This window comes from Conger conger, chromosome 19, assembly GCF_963514075.1.
Source record: "Conger conger chromosome 19, fConCon1.1, whole genome shotgun sequence".
Classification (NCBI taxonomy): Eukaryota; Metazoa; Chordata; class Actinopteri; order Anguilliformes; family Congridae; genus Conger; species Conger conger.
This window is the reverse complement of record NC_083778.1, coordinates 4538874-4560144: the sequence shown is the minus strand read 5'-3', so window position 1 is coordinate 4560144 and position 21271 is coordinate 4538874. Positions and strand designations below refer to the sequence as shown.

The window sequence follows — 21271 nt, the reverse complement described above, 5'->3', positions numbered from 1 at the left end:
TAGTCATTTGGCAGACGCTTTTAATCCAAAGCAACTTACAAGTGCATAGGTTCTACCACAAGTCAAAGCATCACATCCAGAACTAGAAAAATACACCTGGACTGCTGTTCTAAACATATAGTCGTCATCATAAGTGCAATTTTTTTTTTTTTTTTTTTTTTTTTTTTTTTGGGGGGGGGGGGGGGGGGTTAGACAGGGATAGGGGTATCAGAAGGGGGGGGCGGGGTAAATCAGGAGGGGGGACTAAGGTAGAGTTTGAAGAGGTGTGTTTTGAGTCTGCGTCGAAATAGGGGGAGGGATTCTGCTGTCCTGACAGTGGTAGGCAAGTCATTCCACCAGGTGCCCGTAGAGAGGGAAACCCCTGCTTACCTGATTATTGAGGGGCTGGGTTAAAATCTTAAAGTGCAAGACCTTAGGTGGTGTAATCTGCATTATACACTCAGGTTTCGCCGTGATCTAGCTACCCGTCACATTCTTAAACATTACACTTAAAAAAAGCTCTTAAGAGCTTACTTAAGAATGCAACCACTCTCCGCTTAGTAGTAGTAGTCAGTAAAAAATATTTATCAACTCACTCAAATTTTCTCTTAGATAAGTAATATTTTCAAAAGTAATTCTTAAGTGGGTTTTTGCGAGAGCACTGGTGCCTGAAATGAACGGATTACAATGAGGTCATCAATCATTAAAATTGCCAAGAGGCAGAACCAATCTTTCGGGAAATCTGTGTTCTGTTGATACAACATTGTTAGATAACGTTCGGCTGAGAAAAGGATACAAAAAAACAAAACAAAACAAACACAATGGAGAAAACTGTGGTGTTGGTGGAAGAGGTTTAAACCAAAAAAGTAATAATTTAAACATCTGCTTCACCTCTGCAATTCAAAAGCATAAACACATAGCATTTATGCATACAATTGTACAGTACATAAGATGCTTGCAACAACTCCGCCCGTACCTGTTTATCCGGTACATGCAAATGAAACAACAAGAGCCCATGTTCAGAGCAGGAATATAGTTAGGTGTGTCTGCTTTCGTGATGATATGAGGAAGTCGTAAGAGAAAAAGCAGGAGGCTGTCAGATTGCGTTTACTGTACTCCTTTTGTCTGTCATTGTGAAGTATTTCAAACACCATTTTGAGAAAGAAGATGAGAAAGAAGACGGAGTCAAAGAAGGAATGAAATTGAATAAAAGAACCGAGTAAGTATTTCGGTGTAATATGGCATTTTCAAATGTCCCATTTATTGTATTAAAGTATTTTGATATTTTAATTAGGACAGGCGAGGCTACATTTTGACAGTGACGTGACTCCGGCTGCCACTGTAACAGCAAAACAGGCCGAACATTTTTTTCAAACAGTAGCCTATCGAACAGACATCTTGCAATACAATCAGACCTTAATCCATCTTAAATTCAATCGTCTATATTTTGGTCTAATGGCTCAGGAAAATATTCTGACTTGGTATACATAAAGTGACGGTGAATTCAGTTCGTAACTGAATTGATGTGTCGATGTTTATTAAACAACGTCCATAGCCTATTTAATGAGCAATTAAGGCCGTCGTTTTGCGGAAAATGTGTTTTCTTCTCCAATCAAATTCATTCATAAACTTGTTGAGTAGGCGAATAAAGAATGCAGACGCATTTGGTGGTTCTTGACCAAAACTCACGAGGGTTTATTTTGCCAGGTTCTCGGTACACGAAAATGCCGTGGAACACGGACTGCAAGCACTGTGTACATTTGTTAAATGTGAGGTAACCTAAATGAGTCTAAACGAAGTGTTTACGGGCCAATGTGTTGTTGAAAAACTTGAAACATCCAAAGTAAAGTTCGTTTTGTCAAATGTTTTATCTTAGTTTTATATGAAACGTGCTGACAGTGATAACAGTATCAAATTGTAGGTAGCATGGGCGCCTATAAGGCAGAGGTGGGCAAAAAGGGCAGTATCCATTTATGGATTGCATACCAACTTCTGGCCTTAATTGCATAATTAGCCTTTTATGCCATCTGACATTATAGCTGCAGCACATTTATTGATGTGCATGAATGACAGCTGTGACGTCATGCCTGGTCTTCCTCAGCTGAGGTTGTTGCTGTCGTCCAGCAGGGGGCAGTGCTGCTATCCCTCCTTCCCCTGGAATGGTCTAATGGCTGATTAGATAATGAGTTGATGAGTCACCAATTTTCCTGGGTGTTCTGAGAGAACCTTGATAAGTGGCTTCTCCCTGATTTCTCACTCCATGCTGAGCCTTTGACAGTGGTTGTTGGTTGTTGGTTGTTGGTTGTTGGTTGTTGGTTGGGGGTTGGGGGTTGTTGGTTGTTGGTTGGGCATGCCCTCCAGTGGCTGTAAGGGTGGCACGTTTTGTGTTTTCCCTCTTTTTTGTCTGTTGGACTGGAAAGTGTATTATCTCAGCTGTGTCTGTCCCTGTAGGTGAGGTGTAGGCCTGAGGCTTGTTGGAGGGACTAGGGTGGGCTGCAGGGACTGTAGTGGTATTAACCCGGTTATACCCCTTTTCATTTGTGCTGTTGTGTTGCCCCTTTGCTGAGTTGCAGTGATGCCTACTTTTGTTACCTCTCTTAGGCATTGCTCCAATTGTGGGTCACTAAATTGTCCCTTATTGTGGAGTGGTAATTCCACCTCACATTGTGTGCGCACTGTATGTGGCTATTTGCCATTTGCTAAGTGTGCACTATTCCCCCTGGTAACATACTATTGCTTTCTACTTCAAAATAGTCATTTATATACATATAAAGATGGAACACTTTGACTGCAGCATTTTTACAATGTCAGGATGTTGACAGCAGGTCACAAAATGTTTTTTCCAATGACGTTCAGGCCAAGATTTACTTTACTATCATAAACGTGCAATTTCCCAATAGAATGTAAGTTAGCGTTGCTTTAAACGCGAGGATGTGACATGTTGATGTTATGAGGCCATTGTCGATCCAAACAAACATGTCAATCAACAAGCATTGGTGGTGGTAGTGGAAGGATTTGTCAATCCCTGCTTTGCCAGATTCTCATTGTATACACATCGCACTGAACCCCGCTTCAATACGGTTAGCGAAATAATCGCTGCAATGCACTTCTTACGCAAACGTGGTCATGTTGGGGGAATACATTATGTATGCATGCAGAAGGAAAACTAATGGACTAGTCAAGTCAGCTGCTATTGTCTTAATGCTAGCTAGCTAGTTTCCTTCTTGACCAATGAGCAGTCAGTCCTATATTTAGCTGGCTTGGCAACCTTAGCTAATTAGATTTTAACAAGTGATCTATTCTAATTAGTTAATGTGAGATTATCTGAATGCATGACACATTTGGTATGAATGAATTGTCACCCAGCTGTGAAGATGATGACACATCTCCCCTATTTTATGACTTTATGTACAACTCTGGGGAAAATGTCCTGTTCTTGGCAGGCTGTGCCATTATAACGGATGATTTTATAATGATTTTTCGCACTATTCTCTGCAAAAAATCTCATGAGACCAGCAGTTTCTGAGATACTTAATCCACCTACAGGCCGATTGTGGGAGAAGACTTAGCAGGGATGTAGAGAAGCTAAAATATATTCAGTGCACTGATATTCTCCGTAAACTTCATATAGCGTGAAGTCCGTAATAATTGAGTATGTGGAGACTGGCTGCCAGAGCGAGACATGGCAGCTGATTGACAGCTGTGCTGCAGGGCTGTGCAGACGTTTTGGGGGCAGGGGCGCAGAGTGGAGTACTTTTTAAACTGATGTGGTGTCTTTTTTTGTGGATACTACTATACATTTCCCTCTTCATATTTAATAGAATTGAAATAAATAACAAATAAATAAACTGATATACAATTAACACCAGCTAAAAAAATGGCACTTTTTCACTCCCAGGGCAAAATGGCAGGGGCTCAAGCCCCCCGTGGACCCTATCTGTGCACGTGCCTGCTGTGCTGTACAACTCAACCACATATTGAGGTCTTTCTCTGCTTCCGTTCAAAATGGGAAGGGCTCTGTTCAGTTGCATGGCACTTAAGTCTGGAATAAAACGTCAAATTTCGATAAATTGCTTACTATTATTTTGTGAGCTAACATTGGTTAATAGCCTAACGTTTTATTTATTTTCGGCGATGGTGACCGAGTGAACTTTTCTTCAGCGATGATGCAGAAGGCTTTTAGTTGCAGCAGGCGATTTTAGGCTGCCTTAGCAACAAATACTATTTTTTCTGACATTCCTATTAAGTTTCAATGAATACATTTGTTCCTAAACTAAAAAATAAATTGTCCATAACTACATTACTTTGGCAAGTGGTCCGTAGTATAAACGGGATGATACCCTATGAACGAGTCAGTCATGGGGCAATAATTGCCCTTCAGGATGGTCAACGTAGCATCACTCTGTCGGGTAATTATTTCCCCATAACTGATTTGTTCATAGGGTATTATCGCTAGCATAATGTGCCAAAGTGCAGTTCAGTTTCAGATGTTCTCTAAACGGTTGCTTCGTTTGTGAGGGAAAATGATGACGAGGAGGAGAAAATCAACAGAGTGAGAATGACGAAGAAGGAGATGAGAAGGAAAGAGGAGGAGCTTATAAATATAAGATAAAAGTACCTGAAATTATATTTTATATGGTCTTAAGGGTTATTGAATCCTGGGATTTAATAAACAATCTTTTCGTAATAAGTTTTCAATGTTTTTAGCTACCCCATGTTTTAACTTTTTGGATATTACTTGAGTTTTCTTGAGTTTATTTGCATAGTCTATGCATTTACTTTGTGAGCTAGCCTGAGCTATATGACGGACAGCTCCTACTTCGCCGAGTTAGAGGACAAGGTTTTCGATTCTGACAAATAAATATAACCTTACAGTTTTTATTCTTAATGTACAGAGGAAGAATTGCGTGAGCGAGAGAGACAAACAGGGAAGGAACATGAACAACCGAACATGGAGTTTACATCACTGCCAATAATAAAACCCTGCAGGGTGAACCCTTGCTACACCCTGCAGTACTCACCAACTTATTCTGCAGCAATAGAAGGATTAATTGGAAGAAGTAACTTATCTAAATCTGTGGTTTTAAACAGGGCAGCCCTGAAGCACACATCAAATTATCAAAGATCTGGAAAGATTGTAGATGGAGGAAGGGTCTAAGATCACTCCCCATGTGTTCTCCAGTCTTATAAGACATTACAGAAAAAGACCCCGTTATCCTTGCAAGGGGAGGGTGTCTCACATCCTGAATACAGGGGGGCAATAATTGTGATGCCTAATTTCACTCAATAAATGTATGATCTGAGAAAAGTGTAATTTTGGTTGAGTCATTAATAAAATACATTCTGCATGTCAGACAGTCAATGTATAGCTGAGCACTGGCATTCTTTTTATTATAAAGAAACACTTCTTCAACATTATCAATGGTCCCACATTACTGAGGTGACTGTATAGTATGTTGCTCTGTGATGGATTTGCAACCTGTCCAGGGGGTTTTCCTGCCTCTCACCCAGTGCATGCTGGGATAGGCTCCAGCCCCCCCATGATCCTGACCAGAAGTGAGTGTATTAGATCATGGATGGATGGATGTGGAGTATAGGTTTATGGACCATTTAAATTCCAGATTGCTTCCTGTCAACACTGTTCTATATTGTGTATGTGCTTGTCTGTTTGTATTAGTGTGTCTATATGTGTGTTCTGTGTGTTCTCATTTTGTGTGTTTACAGGTTGGCTGATTTGGGTCAGAACCCACATGTGGTCTAGTCTGGTCTGACGTGTTCCAGTCTCCTGAGATAGGGGGCGCTGTTTCTAAAATGAGTCTCTCAGAGGAGCCAGAGAGCAAAGGTGGAACCCTCAGCACTGACAGAAAGAGGTATAAATGCACGACTCAGATATTTAATGTGCTGTGAGTTATAGCTGCAGTCAGAGGGTGAGTTTAACTGGAAGCTCTGTCTCCATGTTTTGTTCACAGGGTCCAGGTAGAAAGAGCAGGGTCACCTGTACCCAGCTGTCTGTCTATGAAGAGTGATCATTCAATGGATCGTCCACTCAACTTCAGAGGAGAGTTCACAGGTGATCCAAGGTAATTAATCAGGTTTAAATTGATAAAATTCTTAAAGGAAAACACCAATATTTTGTGAAATATACCCTTTTCCGGACTTAGACGAGGTGTTTGATTTCATTTTCATTTTCACTCATTCACTGGCTCAGTTTCCATGTTAGCATATTTTGTTAGCTTAGCATAAAAACTTGAAGCCTATAGATGTCAGTAGCCTCCTTCAAATTGCCTCCTTTACCTCATTACCTCTTTCAAAGTTAAGAAATACATCTTCCGCTGGTTGAACACAGTGATGTGCACCTTCTGAAGGTAGTTTTAAAAGGTAGAACTTTTCCGAAAACAACATCTCTTTAAAAATATTTTTTCCTGCACATGTATTTCAAATATACATGATAACTTGTGTAAATAAGACAGCTTCAGGGTTGCTGGAAGGTGAATTTCTTCACTTTGAAGGAGGTAGGCTACTGACACCTATAGGTTTCAAGTCTTTATGCGAAGCTAACACATTTTGCTCACATGGAAACGGAGCCAGTGAATGCAAAAAATATGAAAATGAAATAGAACATCTCATCTGTGCTTCATTTGTATTTTGTGCCTCCTGTTTAATGTTTTGCCATTTCGGCTTTACCTGTTACAGAGTGCATGGAACTTCAGACAGAGTTTACAACTGCTGTGTCTTGCCAGGCTTTAGCCTTCCCCAGCTCCGACAATCCACTGTTACACGACTGAATAAAATGTTCTTTACTTGTACTTTCAGAAACAGAACTTCAATCTCTGCTTCAGAGAGGTTTTTGCTTTTGTCTTTTCTCAGCTATCTCTTTAAATTGCCTGCAATGGAATTCCATGCTCCTTATATGGTATTTTAGGTGATGGTATTTTTGTGATTGTTTGGTATTTATCAACATACACACGATCCGAAAACAACTGTCTACATGTGTTTGATAAATCTGGCATAATTTGTTAGTTCATTTCCAATTCCACATAAATGTACAGTCGGTTTTACAAAAATATTGATGAATGAGGCCCAGTGTTGTCGTGTAGATGTTTGTCAGCCCAGTCAACAGTGTTGATACCCACTGCTCCTTCCCCTGTCACGGTAACATCAGTGACGACAGAGGCTCATCAAAGACTCAGAGATCTCTTTTGCAAGGTGATCAGAATACAGATTGTTGAAACTTCAAGCACTCGGTAGCCTACAGTTGCTACCGTTGTGCGTGTCATTGTAATGAATGTTACAGAAACTCCATGATTTCATCAGTTTTGGTCTCCATTTTCCGGATTTTCAACAACTTTGTGTGCAGACTGTGAGCTGTAGTAAGAGGATGAGTTTAACTGGAAGCTCTGTCTCCATGTTTTGTTCACAGGGTCCAGGTAGAAAGAGCAGGGTCACCTGTACCCAGCTGTCTGTCTATGAAGAGTGATCATTCAATGGATCATCCAATCTTATTCAGAGGAGAGTTCACAGGTGATCCAAGGTAATTAATCAGGTTCAAATTGACACAATTCTTAAAGGAAAACACCAATATTTTGTGAAATATACCTTTTTCCGGACTTAGACGAGGTGTTTGATTTCATTTTCATTTTCATTCATTCACTGGCTCGGTTTCCATGTTAGCATATTTTGTTAGCTTAGCATAAAAACTTGAAGCCTATAGATGTCAGTAGCCTACTTCTTTCAAAGTTTAGAAATACATCTTCCGCTGGTTGAACACAGTGATGTGCACCTTCTGAAGGTAGTTTTAAAAGGTAGAACTTTTCCAAAAACAACGTCTCTCATTGAAAAAGATTTTTTCCTGCACGTGTATTTCAAATACACATGATAACTTGTGTAAATAAGACAGCTTCAGGGTTGCTGGAAGGTGAATTTCTTCACTTTGAAGGGGGTAGGCTACTGACACCTATAGGTTTCAAGTCTTTATGCGAAGCTAACACATTTTGCTCACATGGAAATGGAGCCAGTGAATGCAAAAAATATGAAAATGAAATAGAACATCTCATCTGTGCTTCATTTGTATTTTTTGCCTCCTGTTTAATGTTTTGCCATTTCGGCTTTACCTGTTACAGAGTGCATGGAACTTCAGACAGAGTTTACAACTGCTGTGTCTTGCCAGGCTTTAGCCTTCCCCAGCTCCGACAATCCACTGTTACACGACTGAATAAAATGTTCTTTACTTGTACTTTCAGAAACAGAACTTCAATCTCTGCTTCAGAGAGGTTTTTGCTTTTGTCTTTTCTCAGCTATCTCTTTAAATTGCCTGCAATGGAATTCCATGCTCCTTATATGGTATTTTAGGTGATGGTATTTTTGTGATTGTTTGGTATTTATCAACATACACACGATCCGAAAACAACTGTCTACATGTGTTTGATAAATCTGGCATAATTTGTGAGTTCATTTCCAATTCCACATAAATGTACAGTCGGTTTTACAAAAATATTGATGAATAAGGCCCAGTGTTCTCGTGTAGATGTTTGTCAGCCCAGTCAACAGTGTTGATACCCACTGCTCCTTCCCCTGTCACGGTAACATCAGTGACGACAGAGGCTCATCAAAGACTCAGAGATCTCTTTTGCAAGGTGATCGGAATACAGATTGTTGAAACTTCAAGCACTCGGTAGCCTACAGTTGCTACCGTTGTGCGTGTCATTGTAATGAATGTTACAGAAACTCCATGATTTCATCAGTTTTGGTCTCCATTTTCCGGATTTTCAACAACTTTGTGTGCAGACTGTGAGCTGTAGTAAGAGGATGAGTTTAACTGGAAGCTCTGTCTCCATGTTTTGTTCACAGGGTCCAGGTAGAAAGAGCAGGGTCACCTGTACCCAGCTGTCTGTCTATGAAGAGTGATCATTCAATGGATCATCCAATCTTATTCAGAGGAGAGTTCACAGGTGATCCAAGGTAATTAATCAGGTTCAAATTGACACAATTCTTAAAGGAAAACACCAATATTTTGTGAAATATACCTTTTTCCGGACTTAGACGAGGTGTTTGATTTCATTTTCATTTTCATTCATTCACTGGCTCGGTTTCCATGTTAGCATATTTTGTTAGCTTAGCATAAAAACTTGAAGCCTATAGATGTCAGTAGCCTACTTCTTTCAAAGTTTAGAAATACATCTTCCGCTGGTTGAACACAGTGATGTGCACCTTCTGAAGGTAGTTTTAAAAGGTAGAACTTTTCCAAAAACAACGTCTCTCATTGAAAAAGATTTTTTCCTGCACGTGTATTTCAAATACACATGATAACTTGTGTAAATAAGACAGCTTCAGGGTTGCTGGAAGGTGTATTTCTTCACTTTGAAGGAGGTAGGCTACTGACACCTATAGGTTTCAAGTCTTTATGCGAAGCTAACACATTTTGCTCACATGGAAATGGAGCCAGTGAATGCAAAAAATATGAAAATGAAATAGAACATCTCATCTGTGCTTCATTTGTATTTTTTGCCTCCTGTTTAATGTTTTGCCATTTCGGCTTTACCTGTTACAGAGTGCATGGAACTTCAGACAGAGTTTACAACTGCTGTGTCTTGCCAGGCTTTAGCCTTCCCCAGCTCCGACAATCCACTGTTACACGACTGAATAAAATGTTCTTTACTTGTACTTTCAGAAACAGAACTTCAATCTCTGCTTCAGAGAGGTTTTTGCTTTTGTCTTTTCTCAGCTATCTCTTTAAATTGCCTGCAATGGAATTCCATGCTCCTTATATGGTATTTTAGGTGATGGTATTTTTGTGATTGTTTGGTATTTATCAACATACACACGATCCGAAAACAACTGTCTACATGTGTTTGATAAATCTGGCATAATTTGTGAGTTCATTTCCAATTCCACATAAATGTACAGTCGGTTTTACAAAAATATTGATGAATAAGGCCCAGTGTTCTCGTGTAGATGTTTGTCAGCCCAGTCAACAGTGTTGATACCCACTGCTCCTTCCCCTGTCACGGTAACATCAGTGACGACAGAGGCTCATCAAAGACTCAGAGATCTCTTTTGCAAGGTGATCGGAATACAGATTGTTGAAACTTCAAGCACTCGGTAGCCTACAGTTGCTACCGTTGTGCGTGTCATTGTAATGAATGTTACAGAAACTCCATGATTTCATCAGTTTTGGTCTCCATTTTCCGGATTTTCAACAACTTTGTGTGCAGACTGTGAGCTGTAGTAAGAGGATGAGTTTAACTGGAAGCTCTGTCTCCATGTTTTGTTCACAGGGTCCAGGTAGAAAGAGCAGGGTCACCTGTACCCAGCTGTCTGTCTATGAAGAGTGATCATTCAATGGATCATCCAATCTTATTCAGAGGAGAGTTCACAGGTGATCCAAGGTAATTAATCAGGTTCAAATTGACACAATTCTTAAAGGAAAACACCAATATTTTGTGAAATATACCTTTTTCCGGACTTAGACGAGGTGTTTGATTTCATTTTCATTTTCATTCATTCACTGGCTCGGTTTCCATGTTAGCATATTTTGTTAGCTTAGCATAAAAACTTGAAGCCTATAGATGTCAGTAGCCTACTTCTTTCAAAGTTAAGAAATACATCTTCCGCTGGTTGAACACAGTGATGTGCACCTTCTGAAGGTAGTTTTAAAAGGTAGAACTTTTCCAAAAACAACGTCTCTCATTGAAAAAGATTTTTTCCTGCACGTGTATTTCAAATACACATGATAACTTGTGTAAATAAGACAGCTTCAGGGTTGCTGGAAGGTGTATTTCTTCACTTTGAAGGAGGTAGGCTACTGACACCTATAGGTTTCAAGTCTTTATGCGAAGCTAACACATTTTGCTCACATGGAAATGGAGCCAGTGAATGCAAAAAATATGAAAATGAAATAGAACATCTCATCTGTGCTTCATTTGTATTTTGTGCCTCCTGTTTAATGTTTTGCCATTTCGGCTTTACCTGTTACAGAGTGCATGGAACTTCAGACAGAGTTTACAACTGCTGTGTCTTGCCAGGCTTTAGCCTTCCCCAGCTCCGACAATCCACTGTTACACGACTGAATAAAATGTTCTTTACTTGTACTTTCAGAAACAGAACTTCAATCTCTGCTTCAGAGAGGTTTTTGCTTTTGTCTTTTCTCAGCTATCTCTTTAAATTGCCTGCAATGGAATTCCATGCTCCTTATATGGTATTTTAGGTGATGGTATTTTTGTGATTGTTTGGTATTTATCAACATACACACGATCCGAAAACAACTGTCTACATGTGTTTGATAAATCTGGCATAATTTGTGAGTTCATTTCCAATTCCACATAAATGTACAGTCGGTTTTACAAAAATATTGATGAATAAGGCCCAGTGTTCTCGTGTAGATGTTTGTCAGCCCAGTCAACAGTGTTGTTACCCAGTGCTCCTTCCTCTGTCACGGTAACATCAGTGATGACAGGGGCTCATCAAAGACTCAGAGATCTCTTTTGCAAGGTGATCAGAATACAGATTGTTGAAACTTCAAGCACTCGGTAGCCTACAGTTGCTACCGTTGTGCGTGTCATTGTAATGAATGTTACAGAAACTCCATGATTTCATCAGTTTTGGTCTCCATTTTCCGGATTTTCAACAACTTTGTGTGCAGACTGTGAGCTGTAGTAAGAGGATGAGTTTAACTGGAAGCTCTGTCTCCATGTTTTGTTCACAGGGTCCAGGTAGAAAGAGCAGGGTCACCTGTACCCAGCTGTCTGTCTATGAAGAGTGATCATTCAATGGATCATCCAATCTTATTCAGAGGAGAGTTCACAGGTGATCCAAGGTAATTAATCAGGTTCAAATTGACACAATTCTTAAAGGAAAACACCAATATTTTGTGAAATATACCTTTTTCCGGACTTAGACGAGGTGTTTGATTTCATTTTCATTTTCATTCATTCACTGGCTCGGTTTCCATGTTAGCATATTTTGTTAGCTTAGCATAAAAACTTGAAGCCTATAGATGTCAGTAGCCTACCTCTTTCAAAGTTAAGAAATACATCTTCCGCTGGTTGAACACAGTGATGTGCACCTTCTGAAGGTAGTTTTAAAAGGTAGAACTTTTCCAAAAACAACGTCTCTCATTGAAAAAGATTTTTTCCTGCACGTGTATTTCAAATACACTTCATAACTTGTGTAAATAAGACAGCTTCAGAGTTGCTGGAAGGTGTATTTCTTCACTTTGAAGGAGGTAGGCTACTGACACCAATAGGCTTCAAGTCTTCATGCTAAGCTAACAAATTTTGCTCACATGGAAACGGAGCTAGTGAATGCAAAAAATATTAAAATGAAATCGAACATCTTGTCTGCTGGTTAAGTTGTAAAAAATGTGTATTTACCAAAATATTGCTGTTTTCCTTTGAATTATATTTAAATGTCACTGGAACTCCGGTTTCCTCCCACAGTCCAAAGACATGCAGGTTAGGCTGACTGGAGAGTCTAAATTGCCCGTAGGTATGAGTGTGTGAGTGAATGGTGTGTGTGCCCTGCGATGGACTGGCGACCTGTCCAGGGTGTATTCCTGCCTTTCACCCAATGTATGCTGGGATAGGCTCCAGCCCCCCTGCAACCCTGTTCAGGATAAGCGGGTTAAGATAATGGATGCATGGATGGATGGATGGATGGAATATTTCAGGTAAATGTGAGGTGTATTATGTCATATTCAGATGTGCTGTGAGTTAGAGCCGCAGTCAGAGGGTGAGTTTAACTGGAAGCTCTGTCTCCATGTTTTGTTCACAGGGTCCTGCAGTCACTGGAGTCCAGTTCTTTAGAAGAGAAGAGTTCAGAGAAATTATCTCCCCCAAAACAGGTGTGAGATCTTCTTCCTCTTAACGTCATCGTCTTTAAATCAGTTATTTTCTGTGATATGTAAATCTAATTAAAACATATTGTGGTATGTAATGCTTCTATTTTGCATTATTTTCTTTTTCAATACAAATGTTTTAATTACAAATTATATTATCAGCATAACAATTTGAGTGAAAAGTTGAATCTGTGAAATTTACACACGTTTCATAATTTATTGGTATTTGGTATGTCCCCCAGCTTTAATGGCAACATGCACATGAGCAGTCTTGGACTCCAGATATTTGTGCAAAACCTGATGATCCATGTTATTCCAGCAGTATTTGGCAATGTTTCAAAGAGCATCTTGTGATGTTCCTGAATGCTTGGTTTCTGTCAGTCTTCAAGTCCATCAATTGAGGTTGAGGTCAGGTGGTTGTGGATTATGCAGCAATCCTTGCTCTTCTTTGGTTTTCAAGTGGTTCTTGCATAGCTCTGAAGTAACTTTCATTTGTTTTGAAATGTTCAAAATCCTAAAACCTTTTTATTTCTACGATAAGATGAAACTGTGGTCTCAGACTTTTGGACCGCACTGGATATCATGAATATTATTTGTGCTTAAAATTAAAAACATGCTCTACCTTTGCCAAATATTACTCTTAACCATCCACATCTCACGCATGCATGCAATCAACCCACTTTTCATTTGAACATTTCATGAACATTTAAATGTTTGTGGCTTCTTTGGTACAAGGAGGTAAAAATTGACCTGAAATTAAAAATCATAAATGTTTGGGAAGAGAATCCTGAGTGGAAACAGCAGGTGAAGCTTTCGGCTGTGCACATGAAGCGCTAGTCCTAGTGCTAATGTGCTGCTTTTAAACCCCCAAAAGACAACAGCAACACAACACACCTTAATCTCTAATCCAGCTCTGCAGTGGTCCTGGCCCTGTGTGGCTCACAGAAAGTCCAGACTCCTTTTGCTGGTCTCAAACACGGCAGCAGAGTAAGCCTCCAATCAGAGTCTTTTAAACCAGAAGCATTCAGCTCACCGTGAGCATTTACTGAATGCATTGCACAGAGCAACTCAATTCTGAGCAAATTAATTATTTATCACACTTCATATGTCTACAAAGCCTTCAAACAGGAACAAAAGCTGCACTTCAGATATGAGCATTTGGCACTGCTGTGCGTTTGGTGTCTCAAATGATCTGTCCCTTTTCTGGCCATGTGACACAAGGCTGTGGTTGTAGTGCATTGAGTGTTTATTTCACACTGATACAGCACACCTCTTCATGTGTTTATTTCAAGGATCTGGCTGACTCACTGGAGAGAGATGAGCGGCACAGTAAGTTCTCTCTCATTGCTACTGTGTGTCCATTAGAGTACTGACATGAGTTTAGCAAACAGATCTCACAGTGCAGTGTTCTGATTTATAGAATTCACACTTTCATGATAATGCTTTACCTTGATAATCTTACATCTAGAAAACATCTTGAACAAGATGTTCACAATGGCATTTAAATGAAATTATAGCCTCAAGTAGTGATTGCACAGAAGATTAAATGTCTCTGAAGGGGATTCAATGCAGGAACTTTGTGCTCAAAAGTCAGTAACTAAAGCACTGTCCCATCAGAGAGACTGTCCTGAGTTTGTGCAGTAACTAAAGCACTGTGCCATCAGACAGACTGTCCTGAGTTTGTGCAGTAACTAAAGCACTGTGCCATCAGACAGACTGTCCTGAGTTTGTGCAGTAACTAAAGCACTGTCCCATCAGACAGACTGTCCTGAGTTTGTGCAGTAACTAAAGCACTGTCCCATCAGACAGACTGTCCTGAGTTTATGCAGTAACTAAAGCACTGTCCCATCAGACAGACTGTCCTGAGTTTGTGCAGTAACTAAAGTACTGTCCCATCAGACAGACTGTCCTGAGTTTGTGCAGGAACTAAAGCACTGTCCCATCAGACAGACTGCCCTGAGTTTGTGCAGTAACTAAAGCAATGTCCCATCAGACAGACTGTCCTCAGTTCATATTCAGGGCAGAATAGATTTTAAAATGGCCATGTGACCTTTGAAGGCGGTATTTGAAGGTGTTCATTCTTATTTTACAAGTGCAGCCGTATGTACTTTTTGCTCATTAGTTTTATTTGTGATTGATTATCATTGAGAGGTCTGTAATACTGTGAAGGGTTTATAACACTGATGTGTGTAAAATACTGTGAAAGCTGCTTTTCTTCTTAATCTGTTAATGAATTGTAAACTTTAATCTTATTTTAAACATAATTATTTCTCATATTTCCTCTCTTCAGATGAATCCATTAAAAGAGCCCAGCAGGAACTGAAAACTCATCTGAAGAAGAAGTTTGAATACATATTTGAAGGTTTAGCAGTGCAGGGCCACACAACTCTCCTCAATGAGATCTATACAGAGCTCTACATCACAGAGGGGGGAAGTGGGGGGGTCAATAATGAGCACGAGGTCAGACAGATTGAGACAGCATCCAAGAGACAAACCACCCAGGAGACTCCAATCCTCTGCAATGACATCTTTAAGCCTTTACCTGGACAAGAGAAACGCATCAGAACTGTGCTTACAAAGGGCATCGCTGGCATTGGGAAAACCGTCTCTGTGCAGAAGTTCATTCTGGACTGGGCAGAAGAAAAAGCCAATCAGGACGTTGATTTCATCTTCACTCTTCCTTTCCGAGATCTGAATCTGAAGAAGGAAGGAGCATTCAGTCTGATGCAACTTCTGCAGCACTACTTTCCACAACTGAAAGAGATCAAAAGTGTTGAAGGTGATGAAGTCAAAGTTGTGTTTATCTTTGATGGTCTGGATGAGTGTCGACTTCCTCTACATTTCCAAAGCAATGAGATCTGCTGTGATATAACAGAGTCATCATCAGTGGATGTGCTGCTGACCAACCTCATTAAGGGGAATCTGCTTCCCTCTGCTCTCCTCTGGATCACCTCCCGACCTGCAGCAGCCAATCAGATCCCTCCTGAGTGTATCCACCAGGTGACAGAGGTACGAGGGTTCAATGACCCACAGAAGGAGGAGTACTTCAGAAAGAGAATCAGAGATCAGAACCAGGCCACCAGAATCATCTCACACATCCAGTCATCCAGGAGTCTCTACATCATGTGTCACATACCAGTCTTCTGCTGGATTTCTGCTACTGTTCTGGAGACAATGTTGGGTAAAGTAAAGAGAAGAGATCTGCCCAAAACTCTGACTGAAATGTACACACACTTCCTGCTCATTCAGACTAATGTGAAGAATCTGAAGTATCGTGGCTCAGAAGAAACAAACCCAAAGATGTCTGCATCAAATACAGAAATCATCCTGAAACTGGGGCAGCTGGCTTTTGTAGAGCTGGAAAAGGGCAATCTGATATTCTATGAAGAGGACCTGAGAGACAGTGGCATTGATGTCAGTGAAGCTTCAGTGTACTCTGGGGTGTGCACAGAGATCTTTAAAAAGGAGCGTGGGTTGGGTCAGGAGAAGGTCTACTGCTTTGTGCATCTGAGCATTCAGGAGTATCTGGCCGCCTTGTTTGTGTTTCATTCATGTGTAAATGAGAAGAGAAATGTGCTCAGAGCAGAACCGCACAGTGGAAGAGTGCAGCTGTCTGAGTTGCATGAGACTGCAGTGGATCAGGCCTTACGGAGTGAGAATGGACACCTGGACCTTTTCCTCCGATTCCTTCTGGGCCTCTCTCTGGACTCCATTCAGCCTCTCTTAGGAGGACTACTGACCCAGACAGGAAGAAGATCTGATGGAGGACGATGGAAAACAAAACTCTTTCAGAGACTACTGACACAGACAGAAAGCAGATCAGGGAGCATCAAGAAAACAGTCCGGTACATTAAGGAGAAGATCACATCCGAATCTTTAGCAGAGAGGACCATCAATCTGTTCCACTGTCTGAATGAACTGAATGACAGCTCTGCAGTGAAGGAAATCCAGAATTCACTGAGATCAGGAAAACTTTCTGATAAAGAGCTGGAACCCCACCAATGTTCAGCTCTGGCCTTTGTGTTACTGATGTCAGAGGAGGTCCTAGATGAGTTTGACTTGAAGACCTACAACACATCAGAAGCAGGTCGTCACAGACTGATACCAGTAGTCGGGAACTGCAGGAAGGCCATGTGAGTATTATGTCATTATTCATGTAGTGATGGACAGCATATTTTCATACTTTATCATTCGAGTCAGTGCAATACAATTTTCAGGCAACTGAAAATTTGATTATAATATCTGAATCTAGCTTGTGCCCTCATTTAATGTTCTGAATCCAGAACATAAGCTGCAAACACTCCTCACTGATATATTTTATTTAATTTATCTTTGGAAATAATAATTGTAAATTCAACTGTCAAATAAATGAAGAATTTGTTGTAAATGAAAGGCAGAGTAATCTGATGGATCAACATGTCAAAACATACATCACAGCTCATGTGTGGGATTAAGGGGGAGAAAGGGGGGATTCTAGGTTCATCTTGTAATCTCAGCTAGTTTTTATTTAGTTTTTTTAAACTATTCTCCACACCTCTAGGGCAGCAGTAATGTTCAGTGCACGGTAACCCACCATCTCCCACACATGGGTGCTGATGATTCGAATAAGGATGAGTAGTGGAGAGGAGTGAAAGAGAGGGAGATGAATATTGTTGGTATATCTAGTGCTGTGTGTGTAAACTGCCAAATTAAGGCAGAGTAGATCCTGGCAAGGTTTTGGCAGGGATTCTGGGTGATGCAAATATTTGTAGCTGAAAGAGCATGTTATTTGAATGTTCATGTCACAAATGGACAGTAAATTCAGTTTTGCAAAAAGTGGGGATGATGGCTCATCACGGTTAGAGTAATTAGTCTTATAATTTATTTCTGCAAAATGGAGATTCTGTGAAGAGAGGTGGGGTATGTGGCGGCCCATGCAATATTACAGTATAGAAGATAAGAGGCTGTAGTTCAGAGTTCAGACAGGACTGGTGAACCCAAGGATGGATTTTACAGATGATGGGTGATTGTGTTACTTCTACAGACTAAGTGTATTTGATCTTTCCAGTTTAACGTTTCATCAATTAAGATGACAAGAAATTTGGCTGACCGGACATGTGATATTTCATAACCTTCAATAAGTACTTTAGAAATAGATTTTCAACATTTCTTTATTTTTCCAGAAAATGTATCACTTTTTTGCACAAAGTAATAAAATGAAAATGCAGAAACGACACAGCTGGAAACAAACATAGTCGAGGGCAAGTCTGACTGCCAGCCAGAATTTGACTCTGCTCTTAGTCTCCTTTCACGATTTCCCACCAGTTTCTGACCGATTTATTAATTGTTTCTTAGGATAGATAATTCTGTGCCATGGTCCATATAGGTACTTTCACATTTAAAATGGTGGGAACACTGTTGAACACTGTTGAACTTTATGAACAATCTTAGAAGAAATACAGTTTTGTTTGCTGGTATGTCTCTGTTCTGGAAGCCTGCCAGTGAAAACAGAAGCAGCCATGCTTCTATACAGCAGCTCATTGCTTTTTAGTGGAAATGATTTCAAAGGCCAGCGGATTTCACATTGTGAGGAGCACATGCCCAACGGCTCGTAGCTTTCACTGAGGACGGCAGGTGACAGTTACTGCAGTCGTTGCCGCGCTGAAGCAGGAGTGGTGGAGTGTAGCTCCAGAAAGGGACCGCATGTTGAACAATGCAGAGTGTTCCCCAAAAATGTAAGTAGTCAGCCAAAGAGAAAGAGTAGCCGGCCAGGGGGGTTCAGAAGATGTCCGCTGGCCTCTTTTTTCTGATGCAATTTGGAGGCTTCTGGTGCATTTTAAAATGTTAAATTAATCCCTCATACATGCCTTTATTCTTAAGCATTTTGTTTATGTTAAAATATGCCGACATCACATCCAATTTAATCTTGTAGTGCCATTAACCAGAAATATGTTCAGAAATAAAGAAGAAAATATGTTAATGATAACTCTTAACTTGAATAAACAAAGTATTTTACAATGCGTTGCATAAGATACATGTTTCACTTTAATGATATTGACCAATAACTCTAATATGACTATATACAAAGTAAACTATTTGGTTTATATATTCAGTCATCCATGTCAGACTGACTCTTCCCAGTCCATGTGAAGAGACACCAATTGGCTGTGATGTCACAATAACCTGTGGTGTCACAATGGCCTCTGCCCTCCACACAGCTCAAATACACTCAGTGACCACTTTATTAGGTACTCCAGCTTGTAAATGGAAATATTTAAACACCATAGTATTAGCAGTAGCAGCAATATTCCCCAAATTTGCCGCAATCACACTCCGCATTTTCTTGAGGAAATGTACATCTCTAGTTTAATTTTACATCCACTATAGTCTAGCATACATGCATCGCGCCTACAGATATTCAATATTATTTGTCACTTCTCCTGATAAAGACAAGTGCAAGCTGTGAAAGACGCTCCTCGGTCATTGTTGAGCGAGGGTATGTTGTCAATAGCTTTAGCCTGCTGAAAGAGTGCTCTCCTTGCGCACTGCTCACAGGAATTGTGAGATAAATGCGATACAATGCTGCAAGGTTTGGGAATGCTCTATTCATGTCATTAGCAACAAGGAAGGCTAAAACCTGACCAGTCGCCAACTCATTATTTTGCAGAATTCTACATGCTGGGATTATGAAGGGTGTTTTCCCCATTTGGTGTAATCTTGGTTGGTAATGGGACCCCATACTTCACTACCATAAAGAGCGATTGGTTGAATTACATGTTCAAATATTTTAATCCAAATTTTAATGGGTGGGTTTAAATTGTGTAGCCTCCTCTTTATGGTGTAAAAAGCCTTGCCTGCCTTCTCCTTCCATTTACTGCCAGATCAAACCTGACGCACTGAAGTTCTTTGGTTTGCAATTTTTACACTGCATTTGTTTTCTGAGTACATTCATTTTATGATGTCATTTATTTTACCCCCTACACCACTTTGAAGAAGTTTGAGAAATAATCCATTACATTACACTACATTAATGGCATTTGGCAGACGCTTTTATCCAGAGTGATGTACAGTTTAATAGACTATGCAGGAGACAGTCCTCCCATGGAGCAATGCAGGGTTAAGGGCCTTGCTCAAGGGCCCAACAGCTGTGTGAATATTATTGTGGCTACACTGGGGATCGAACCACCGACCTTGCGTGTCCCAGTCAAATGATTTTTAAAAATCCATAAAAAATCCAAATATTTTTCCTCCGTTAGTTTGGTGAACATGTTTGTTTAGTACGGTGTCTAGGGTGTAAATATGATCTGTACATTGTTTTGGAAGAAAGCCAATTCGATTTTTTACTCGAAAAATTGTGTTCAATCAGGAAAGCAAGTATTTGGTCATTTAGAATACTACAGAAAACCTTCCCCTGGTTACTGTTCACACAGATGCAATTGTTGGTCAAATTTGTCTCCACTTCTGTATATTGGTGTTCTTAGTCCTTGATTCCACATCTCAGGGAAATAGCTGGTTTTTGCATTTCAGTGCAGCTATGCTTTCGTAATTCTCAGAACTGATGGTGTCTCTCTCTGTCTCTCTCTGTCTCTCAATTCAGTTCAGTTCAAAATGCTTTATTGGCATGACATATTTTCCAATACAAATTGCCAAAGCGTTATAAGCAAACATATTGTTAACAAACAGTAAACTTACTAACAATACAACGATTACATTGAAACACATTATCTAATGACAATGGTCTATTCTTAATGACAAATATGCAGATATATACAGGCAAATTACATTATATCATTAAAACTGGTGGGGGTTAGGGGTCACTGCTGTCCCTCGGCTGTGGCAGGTAGCTACATACTGTGCTGCCAAATGTGCACAGCTCCTTTCCTCTCCAAGGAGGATTTGTAATAATTGTGTCTCTGGTATGGCTGGGAAGTTTGGGTATATATTTTTAAATTTGGGAAAGAGAAGTTCTGGAATTTCTCTGTATTTGTGTTAGAAAGTGCAGCTCTGCCTCCATGTCCTGTTTGTCACAATGGGAGCACAGCCTCTCTTCTCTGGGCAGCCAGGTCTATGTGTGTGTGTGTGTGTGTGTGTTGTGTTGTGTTGTGTTGTGTTGTGTGTGTGTGTGTGTGTGTGTGTGTGTGGGTGTGTGTGTGTGTGTGTGTGTCCATGTCCTGCTTGTCACAGTGGGAGCACAGCCTCTCTTCTCTGGGCAGCCAGGTCTGCCGGTGGCGCCCGGTCTCTATTGCTGGGCTGTGCTCGCTGAGTCTGTACTTTGTCAGGGTTTTCCTGAGTTTATAATTCTTCACTGTGGTCAGATAATCTGCCAGTGTATTGTCTTTCTAGGGTCAGATAGCATTCTAATTATGTTATGTTTTGATTTTGTGTTTGAATATTCCAGTAAGTAATGTAATTTTATTGTTGCTTTATAATTTGGTTGATTCGAATCGGTTGGTTTGGTATGGAGCTGTCCTGATGGTGTTA

General features: G+C 40.3%; 2 protein-coding genes across 12 annotated transcripts in view; both read left to right on the top strand.

Annotated features, from left to right (window-relative positions):
• LOC133118954 (NACHT, LRR and PYD domains-containing protein 12-like) overlaps window positions 1-21271 on the top strand; it is a 687468-nt gene that overhangs the window by 106807 nt on the left and 559390 nt on the right. For 10 of the 11 annotated variants that reach the window (XM_061229279.1, XM_061229272.1, XM_061229296.1 and 7 more), the window contains exons 1-2: window positions 1029-1198; window positions 5704-5849. The exons of the other annotated variant lie outside the window; for it this stretch is intronic. In XM_061229279.1, coding sequence (XP_061085263.1) covers window positions 5791-5849 — 59 coding nt within the window. In that variant the 5' untranslated portion in view covers window positions 1029-1198; window positions 5704-5790. Of the gene's footprint in view, window positions 1-1028; window positions 1199-5703; window positions 5850-21271 lie in introns of those variants that run through there. 11 annotated transcript variants of the gene reach the window in all.
• LOC133118968 (NLR family CARD domain-containing protein 3-like) lies at window positions 15110-16948 on the top strand (the record flags this gene model as incomplete). Its single annotated transcript, XM_061229317.1, has 1 exon — window positions 15110-16948. A coding segment is annotated over one exon (1839 nt), but the record flags the coding sequence as incomplete, so codon positions are not given.